Source organism: Osmia bicornis, chromosome 1 (assembly GCF_907164935.1).
Source record: "Osmia bicornis bicornis chromosome 1, iOsmBic2.1, whole genome shotgun sequence".
In the NCBI taxonomy this organism is placed as follows: Eukaryota; Metazoa; Arthropoda; class Insecta; order Hymenoptera; family Megachilidae; genus Osmia; species Osmia bicornis.
This window is the reverse complement of record NC_060216.1, coordinates 15,703,052-15,713,003: the sequence shown is the minus strand read 5'-3', so window position 1 is coordinate 15,713,003 and position 9,952 is coordinate 15,703,052. Positions and strand designations below refer to the sequence as shown.

At 35.8% G+C, this 9,952-nt stretch overlaps 2 protein-coding genes across 2 annotated transcripts; both read right to left on the bottom strand.

Moving 5' to 3' along the window:
• Positions 1-39: 39 nt before the first annotated feature.
• LOC114876183 (leucine-rich repeats and immunoglobulin-like domains protein 3) lies at positions 40-7,007 on the bottom strand. The gene is made up of 14 exons (XM_029187370.2): positions 6,239-7,007; positions 5,482-5,553; positions 5,261-5,404; positions 5,068-5,205; positions 4,836-4,976; positions 4,472-4,759; positions 4,236-4,379; positions 3,931-4,169; positions 3,700-3,846; positions 3,319-3,633; positions 2,957-3,238; positions 2,606-2,881; positions 2,217-2,522; positions 40-2,147 (listed from the first exon to the last, which is right to left on the bottom strand). Exons 1-14 carry the CDS (start codon positions 6,478-6,480, stop codon positions 2,020-2,022), a joined length of 2,862 nt encoding a protein of 953 aa, XP_029043203.2. The 5' UTR covers positions 6,481-7,007; the 3' UTR covers positions 40-2,019.
• Positions 7,008-7,112: 105 nt separating this feature from the next.
• On the bottom strand, positions 7,113-9,911 carry LOC114876190 (RING finger protein 11). The gene is made up of 2 exons (XM_029187395.2): positions 9,386-9,911; positions 7,113-9,183 (listed from the first exon to the last, which is right to left on the bottom strand). The coding sequence occupies exons 1-2, from the start codon at positions 9,512-9,514 to the stop codon at positions 8,788-8,790; spliced, it is 525 nt and encodes a 174-aa protein (XP_029043228.1). The 5' UTR covers positions 9,515-9,911; the 3' UTR covers positions 7,113-8,787.
• Positions 9,912-9,952: the final 41 nt, after the last annotated feature.

Below are 9,952 nucleotides of genomic sequence, written 5' to 3'. Positions count from 1 at the left end.
TGACTGCAACTATAATAAATACGTGTATTCGGTATACGCATGTACATACATTATACATATACATACATATAGTATATAAAAGATTATTTGATACGCTGGCGTGTCATGAAAGTTTTTAGAAGAAATTGCCGAGTCCGTCTCTCTCTCTCTTTTCTTTCTTTTTTTTTTTTTTTTTTTTTTTACATACATACATGTATATTTGCGATTGTAATATTTGAAAAAAAAAATCCGCTCGTTTGGTAAATAAAGTGTAAAAGGAAAGGAAGAAGACAGAGAAAAGAAGGAAGGAGAAAGGGGACCTGGTGTTTTTTAATTAAACGCCGAATCGACCATGAAATAACGACAACGTGTTATCTCGATAGATTAATTATATTTGTTTAGAATATACCACGTAACAACAAGGAAAAAATACTGAATTAAACGGGGATACCTTATTTGGTATATCGCACGAGCACGAGCTAAATCGTTTTGCCGTGCTGTACATCATCTTATTTATTGGCAATACAATGTTAATACTTATGATCGGTAAGTGTGCGCGATCATACGACCGGTGCGTATGATCGCTCGATGGACCTTTGAACTTTCGAGTAAGTTGATCGAGCAACGATCGAACACAATCATCCGTCACGCTCGTGCCGAATTTACCAAAATTCAATTCGACGGTAAAGTTTCTTTTCGAAGCGCGACCACTCTATTATTATTCGCTCAATCATTTTCCACTGAAATTTCGCCGTTCTCGCGTTCGCAAGAACTAGAAAAATATATGAAAATCAAACGTTTCACGTTTTCCTCGCTTCCCCGTTCAATGTTCACCGCAACACGTACGTTTAATTAGATTACAATGTATAAATTACGAGTTTACCTACGCGGCATGAAAATATCACAAATCAACTCGAAAAAGTCAGAGAAAATAATATCGATCGACAAGAAAGAAAAGTCGCCTTGTCGTTTCACTAATTAAGTTTAAATCTACTTGCGCTTTGAAGAGTTCGCGGCAGACTTGGTGAACCAAACGTATCGTTTCTTCTCGGTGATTCGCGTTAAAAAATTGAAGATTCTCGAACGATCGGTAAAATATTCGAACGACGTCCGCGAACCAACTAAACGTACATACCGATTCCATTACTTTTCATATACAAACGAACGTTACATGCTTGAAACTTTAGTAAAAGTAATACTACTAAAGGTTCGTCATCGATACAAGCGGATAGATAAATAGTTAGTAATGAGCAATCGTAGCCGATCGATGAAATTATATGAAAAACGTAATTCTCTAGAAATCGGTAACGATCAGCTACGAATTTAAAAAAAAAGGACTGAAAAGAGGGGAAGACAAATCACGAAGTGTCTCTATACCAGCACTTTGGTGCTATTACAAACAAATGTACATATGTATATAAACGCGCTTTTTTGCGTACGTGTTTACGTTATACATGTTTAATAAGTGTGCGTGAACCTGTTTAAGTTTCTCTTTTTTTGTTCCTTCTTTTTTTAGGCAATCTTATATCCTTGGGCATTATTATAATTATAATCGCCGTCTAATGATTTACGTAATCCTACAAATAAATATCTATCACAAAAGACTGGTCTAATAATAGTAATAGTAATATTAATAGTAATAATAATAATATAAGTGGCTTTTGCGGCTTACGGTGATTCCCGGTGTCATCGTATTCGTTCTCTTAATTTCTCTTTAACGACATTGAATACACTAATACGCGAGTCCTTATCCTAAATATTTACAAATCGTACGTCGCTAGTACTTTCTGGTTTACCCTGCGCTCTCGCGGCAATCGTTTTTTGTAATAATAAATATGACAATGACTGATGCCTCTCGTTTATCGATTCTATTGTACTTACCAATAATATCCGTGCGACACGAGATAAAATCGACGAGTTCAACGGTGAATACCTTGCTACGTAAAACTGGATGAGTGAAAAATCGTCCGATCTAACTTTGCGTAACACGATCTCGTTCGAAAACGTTTGTGCACGAAACGCGATGAATCTCTTATGATTTTATACGGCACAGTCTTCGTTCTCGCGAACCTGTCGTTCGTGATTCGTGTACCGTAACAACGGTGCACCGACGTTTACTACCGCTCCAGTTTCTTCTTCGTTGTTCATAGAACACGTGACGATTTCCTCTGAAAACGTTAGGATTACGTAAATTTAACCGAGCGAAAATAAAAAAGAGAATAGACATTTGTACGTACCGGGTAAACATAATTGTAACTGGTCGCTACTAGGATTGGTACTATCTCCTGTACCGCTATCTTTGCTATGCTGAGAACTCGTTTCCAAATATAAATGCGTCTGTGTGTCCGGAACAGGGGCTGTTACAGCCGTCGACGTTTGCGCGTTTCTAGCTTGCGCAACGGCATTTAGGCGTCGTCTAGTCTGATAAATTATAACCACCCACACTATGGACGTACCAACGGCACAGCATACAACGGTGATTATTATCAAACCTAGTATATCGTCTTCGTTTACCGAAGCGGGGCTAGGAGTAGAGGTCGGAGCTACTCAGAGGAAGAAATAAATTGGTAAGAATAATTTTCTTGATCGACTTGTTACAACTAATGAAATGTTATACTTTTTTTACCTGGTTTCACTGTAAGGTGAGACGCGCCAACAACGCTGCCCAACGAATTACTCATTTCGCATTCGTAGCTCCCAGCGTCGCTAGCTCTAGTATTGACGATTATCAATAATTGATCTTCAGCGGTGAAGAAATGACGTTCCGTAGCTTGTAGAGGGCTTCCGTTTTTACGCCAGGATAGCTTTGGTCTTGGTGTACCGCTTGCCATACACTCCAACACGATCGAACCACCGACGGTTATTTCTTTGTTTTCCATCGGTTTCACGAACGACGGTGTTTCTTTGAGAAGCGAAAGGAAAGGAATAAGTTAGTTACCGTAAATTGATTTAACCAAGTAGTTGATGACCTATTTACCTAATATGGTAAGAGTAGCATTCGCGACAATAAGGCCGGCAAGATTTTGCGCGGTGCAAGAGTAAACGCCGCTATCCGCTGTTTTCACGTCAACGATGAACAGTACGTCGTCTGTTGGCATCATGTGCATTCTTCTTTCCCTTGCCGCTGGAAAGTTGTTCCCTCCATCTTTTTGCCACGCTATTTGCGGCGACGGTTGACCCTCCGCGGAACATTCGAGCCGAGCAGTGCTTCCAGCAATTACACGTATATCGTGGGGAATTTTCGAGAACGATGGATAAACTACGTATGAATAAAAATTTACCGTATACTACAACAAGTTTCAGAAACTGTGAATTCGCTGTAGATGTTGAAAAATTTACCCATAATGCTTATTTTTGCTTTCGCAGAATACGTCGTCCCGTACGTGTTTGTAACCATGCACTGGTATTTGCCAGCATTTGCATGAGTTACGTTAGTAAGATGCAAGATGGAAGACGCCTTTGTCACACCGCTTTCCGCGGAATCAATATTTATTTCTGAATTTGCATTATCCATTTCCACGTTATCGTGCTTCCATGTAAAATGTAGTCGCGCACTGGCAGTACTGGTTGCTCGACAAATTAACGTTACGTTATCTCCTTTAATACCCATCTGACTTTTAGGTTCTTCGATTATTCTTGGTTTCGGATATTCGTCTATCTCCACAAAACAATTGTTCATTTATACATCTGTCAAGTACATATTTACAGCTTCGTACTTACCGCATGTAAAATTTTTATGATGAAGCTGAGTCAACGACATACCCTGTAACCAATGCGGATATCCACAATACACTTCCGCATCGCTGTATCTATGCTCGCGCAACCACATACTTAACCACTGCAAACCGCAGTCGCAAAATAGTGTTCCTACGTATGTCAACAGAAATGAGTAGAAATATTTCGAATAATTTTCTTACGCGTTACTATGTGTTATCGTGTTTTCATACGTACTCGAGTTCATACGAAGTTTAATCAAACTGGTCATTGAAGCGAAAGCATTTTCCTGAATGCTCGTCACATTGTTTCCACTTAAGTCTAATTCTGTTACGCTACTTAATCCCGTAAATGCATCTTTGTGTACGGATTTTATATCGTTGTACGCCAACCCTAATTTCCATAATTGGCCCAATGGATCAAACACGCCGTTAATATCTTCCACCATGTACGAAATTTTATTGAAATTAAGTTCCCTTTATACAAAATAAAAACGATTATCGTTAGAAACTTGTCAGATTCTCATCAATGTGTATACGTACAGTATCTGTAGATTAGGAGTTGAACGGAACGCGCCATCCGAAATGTACGTAATTTGATTGTGGTCCAATTTCAGTTTTTCCAACTTTTCTAAAAATTCAAATGTATCTCGTGCGACGGATGCTATTTCGTTGTGCGACAGATCCCTGTGAGTAAAAACGAAATCATAGTCTAAGTATTATTTATTTGATTTATATTGAGAATTATTATTGCATCGCGATATGAAAATATTACTAACAATTCTACAATCTCTTTACACTTATCCCAAGCTTGCACCTCGATCGTGCTTATTCGATTGTGCGACAGCGTCAACTTTTGTAAACGCTCTAATCCAAAGAGACCGCCTTTTCTCACCACAGTTAGCAAGTTAAAATCAAGTTGTAATATCGTTAAATTTTCAAGAGGCCAGAATGCTCCATCGTCCAACGATTCGATCTTATTTCTTTTTAAGCGTAATTCTTTAAGATTTCTTAAACCCAACAGGCTAAGCCCTTGGATCGTCTGTAATTCGTTTCTATTTATTTCTCTGAAATAAAGAACATATTACTTTTTTCATCCATGAAAACGCACGCATAATAACAAATATGATTGTCGATTCTTACAATATACGGAGTTTCCTTAAATTTGTAAAAAGATCTTTCAATTGAGTTAAATGATTTTTATTTAAACGTAATTCTTCCAAGGAAGTTAGATTATCTAAACTTCCATTTTCGATTAGCCTTATCTGATTCATATTTAAGTTTCTGTAACAAACGATTGAAAGTTATACACATCGGTAGAGAAATTAATACGTGTTTGAAAACATGTTACGAAACGCGGCGATAAATTACGTACAAGTGCGTAAGGCAATTAGGAGCAAGAAATGATCCATTTCGTATGACGCTTATCCTATTTCCACTGACATCCAAATTTTCAAGTCGTTGCAAGGTAAGTAGAGCGGTACCATTTATATCGGTAATCGAGTTATGAGCTCTGTAAATAAATTTATGTTGATTCAAGAAAGAATACCGTATATATGTATACTTACAATGCAAGATGAGTTATATTTTCAACAAAAACCATATCAGGCACTCTAGTCAATTGATTTTTATTAACTTTCAGTCCTTGTAACTGTGTAGCTGTTGGTAAAACAATTGTAAAGTTATCTCCAAATTTGTTAGCACTAAGATCCCTAAAAATAAAATAATAACAAAATTTATTGTATACAAATTAAATTATCAATCAAAATGATATCGTCGCTGTACTCACAGTTCTTTGAGTTTAGTTAAATGTAACAAGGCATCTGGTTCCAAACTAGTTATATTATTTTCTTTTAATTCCCTGTAAGATGAAGAAGTATTTGTAATTTATTGTAGTATTTCTAACATTTTTACTGCTCACAGGTGCAGCTAACAAGGACATCTGGACGCTAAAGGAATGGTATCTTTTATTTTACTATCCAACAGTCCATTTTTGTCCATATTACCATACATGGTAAAGAATTCCTCTTAATGTATTTGGAAGAAAAAAACTACCATTACCATTTAATCTCTTAAGGAATAATAATTAAATTTCCTATTTCTATTATTATATTTTCTTTATACCTCAAACTGGATTAAATATGCTTGAAATATACGGTATTTAAAAAATAATTGCTAATGTTTTGCTTATTAAAGCGAATACTGTTATCACGTATATTAACGTTTCTGTTACAAATTCTCGTATACTATCTTATCTTGTTAGATCATGTTACATTGAATATGCGTTGCTTTCAACTTGAAGTTTTTCAGTTTGAACGATAACTCGGTTTAATGTAACATTAAGGAGTAAAGGATAAATATAAACGTAAACTTGTTAAAGTACTGTAATTGCCGTTCGGAGAAAAAAAAGAGCAACATCGATACATATCGATATAGAGATTCCAAAGAATGCGATGAATGAAATCGAAGCGAACGATGTATGAAAGAGATAAAGATATTGTCACGATACAAGTTCTTGATAGGATAACGAGAGAGTATTTACTCACAAGATCTCTGTCCATGGTGGTAGACCACTGGGTGCTCCGATCAATTGTAAGCTACTGCAGTCCACCACATTCCCAAGGCACCCACACTCAACGGGACACTGATTATCCTTCGCACCATACAATTTCATGTCGGCATTTACAACGTTCAATGGAATAACACATAATATCGATAAAACAATAACGGTCCATTTGCATTTCCACACAAGCCGACGTAGAAGAAATACTTGTTCGGAATCCGACATCGTATGCACTCTCGTATCGTTCCGTTCAAAACTTATTTCGTAACTGTACGTTACGTATCAAAGATATTCTCCATAGCGATTTGTAAAACAACGACGGAACTTCCCGTAAAAGCATCACCGTAATAATAAAAAATCTTCGCGTATTAATCATTAAAAACAAACTCTTCTCTCAAAAAATGCTTCGACCCACACACCATGATGACGCCTACGGACCGATGATAGACTCCCTCACCGATTGCGCGAGACTATTCCCTCACTCCACTATATCTCTCTCTCTATTTACAACGTTCCAACCTTCGTGTTACTAGAAGTTAATTTTCTAGCTAGTGACATTTTTTATTGTTAAAATAATTCCTTTTTACATTTCTTTGTTTTCAATTATAAAGTAACTTTACCTCTTCGATATGAATTCGCGATAGATATACATATATATAAATCGAATGTCTCAGATGCTAAAAATGGATCGATAATTAGCTACTTATACTACTTATATAAGTACTTGAGTAAATGCTTGTTACAATACACACATACAAGACTATTCAAAATTTTGAAAAATATGAATAACCTGAATTGTAACTAATAATTACAAATACAAAAAGAGAGGGAGAAGGTATTATTGAAAAACTCATCAGTTGTTACTAAATATTTATATTTGTATTAAATCACTATATATATGTATATTTATATTTTGTCAATAAATCACTATTTCACAGCATCATTTGTCCTTTTAAACAAATCAGTAACATTATATACGTGAAGCTTTCATAAAACATTAAAGTTATTTTCGATCTGACAGAAAATATTACACATTCGTTACACAAAATCCATCGAATCATTAAATATTTTTTAAACAATGTATAGTGAAAAACAACAGTAATAGTTACAGGCTAATTACCTTAACTATCAGAAAAATTGTATTTACGAGCTCTACGTTCATGTGAAAATTTGTCTTTTGTAAACGATTCTATCGAATTAGAGGCTGATCTTAAATCGTTTCAGAGATTTCGTTTTATTCGACCTAATCATATTAAAATTTAGTAGTAGAATTGGAGGCAAGCCGAAGATACGTATCCTGCTTTAAATATTTTTACAAAAATAAAGATCGAGTCTCTTACGCGTAGATATTTATTGCGATAAATAATCATTACTAATGGTAAAGTCAATAATTAAAGATTAACATAAGATACGCCTAATAAATCCATAGAATTAGTGACTGTAATAATTGCATTGTTCCTGCTTACAACGTGAAAGCGCTAACAACGCAACATATATATATATTTTATGTATTTATGTAGGTATATATGTAATGTTTATAGTGTTCACATGTATCCTGCTGAACTCAATTAACGCTGGTAAAACTTTCAATACTAGAAATACAATGTAGTATATATAAAAAGAATATACATATAATATCTGGTAAAAAATACATAACATAACATAAAGGTACGATTACAAACAGCCCGTTGCTTTTTTTTTCACACAAAGTAATTCAGAATATAAATGACAAAAAGAAAATGCCAATGTTATTGTTTTACAACTTTGTCGATTATACGTTAAAGGATCATGTCCCATTCTATAGAGAAGGATTACCCATATATTAAACAAGAGACAATGTATTTAAAAACAACAAGATTGATTTTATAAAGTCATAAGATATAATCTGAAAATATTGTTTTCAATATCTTGGAAATATGAAACGGTTGCAACCGTATAGTTAAAAATATACATAGTATGATATTCTGTGATACATCGTATTGCTCATGATATTCACAATGCATACAGTTGACTGTCATCGCATGACCAAACCACCAAAGTGAAGTTGATACTACTTTATTCAACTTAAAATATGTTTAGCAACACGATGTTACATCACTCGATCGCTCCGTTTATTCGAGCACAAAATAGAATATCTTTCACAACTGTACGAAAAGAAAGCTACTTTAGATCTTGCAGAAAACTAATCGCACTATTACCGTTCCTTTTTGATCATAAATACAGCTTATTTTTATTTTTATTTTTTTGTTTTTCAATGATCCATGTGGAGAACATTACCCTGTAAGAGGGAACGACCTATGCTGAAGACATTTGCAATTTTGTATGATACAAGTATTATTATTACTCAGCCCGCGAGCGAATACATTGAATACAATGGCAAATACAATCGGCCGTTAACATCAGGAGGCTCCTTTGCTAGTTAGAAGCCATTATATGCAATAATAAAATTAATGATTCGTTCCGGAGGCTCTGTGTAGCATAATAATATAGTTTGATTACCGATTAGCTACTCCAGTTTCCATGTTTACAGCGTTAAGTAGTTGGATGATACGAACTAATTAATGCTGCATCTACCGGTTCCATACACGATGGACACGTCAGGGAACGTAGCAACCAATCGTCGATGCAGACAGCATGATAAGTGTGCATACAGGGTAGATAACGCACTTCTTCTCCCACTTGGAGCTCCATCATGCAAATCACGCACTCTCCTTTCTTAGCTCCATCGTATTCTCTCATAGGTAAATGCTGGATAAGTCCTATGCGTTTTGCAATTCTTACTTGCTGTTCTTCTTCGCTAAGTGTACCGGATCCACTGTTTGGTCCTAAATTAACGCCAACACCGATTCCACGAGCGACGCTTAAATTCATAGATTGCAAATAACGTTCTCTGGTAGCAATTGACGGATAATAAGAGCCCACTACTTCCTGTAGAATTGAAAAGAAATTAACGTTATCTTTGATCAAACTAATCTTTTAATCGATTTAAATACTACCTCTGTCAAATATAGTTCTGTCGTTATAAGAATAAAAAGAAAACGAAGAAAATCTAAAGGAGACGCATTATCGAAGATCAATGAGTATTTAGAGATGGCACGAGTAGAGAAACGAATAAGAAAAATAAAATTACATTGTAGGGTATCGGAGGTCCAAGGCCTTCTTGCGATGATCCACTAGTCAACATAGGATCAGGATTGTTACTCAACAAAGTGGTATTGTCCTGTTGACTGCTTCCGACACGTTTTAAACAATTTCCCATTTTGATGAAACGTCAGCTCTGAACTCCCGTTTCCTGAACAGTCTGCACAAATTCCTTAATCCCAGCGTCGATTAAACGATCGCGATAATTTTGACGTGGGATATTACGAGCGTTATTATCCCCATCATAAGTTGCTTCTTTTCCCGTCAATGTATGTGTTAAAAGGACCGTTTTGATATCGAAACGGATGACAGCTCGTGTTTCGGCTGAAAATTTGGTGCGCGAATCTTTACCATCGAAACATTTTCCGTCACATACCCGTACTACAGCTGAGTGCTCTACGCATCCAACGAGATGCAACTGAAAAAAAAAAGCACACCTACAGGCCAGTTACTCGCAGATTGTAAAAAAAAACACTTTTCACATCCCTTGTGCGACGTTATTCGAACGTTTAGTACATAACGTCACTTTCATTTCGCTGCACGAAAGATACTTTGC

Coding starts and splice junctions, on each gene's coding strand:
- LOC114876183 (XM_029187370.2), bottom strand. CDS start 6,480: ATGTCGGATTCCGAACAAGTATTTCTTCTACGTCGGCTTGTGTGGAAA. Junction 4,170..4,235: donor ACTCCTAATCTACAGATACT/GTACGTATACAC, acceptor TTTTGTATAAAG/GGAACTTAATTTCAATAAAA. Junction 3,634..3,699: donor TCATAAAAATTTTACATGCG/GTAAGTACGAAG, acceptor TTGTGGAGATAG/ACGAATATCCGAAACCAAGA.
- LOC114876190 (XM_029187395.2), bottom strand. CDS start 9,514: ATGGGAAATTGTTTAAAACGTGTCGGAAGCAGTCAACAGGACAATACC. Junction 9,184..9,385: donor GACCTCCGATACCCTACAAT/GTAATTTTATTT, acceptor TCAATTCTACAG/GAAGTAGTGGGCTCTTATTA.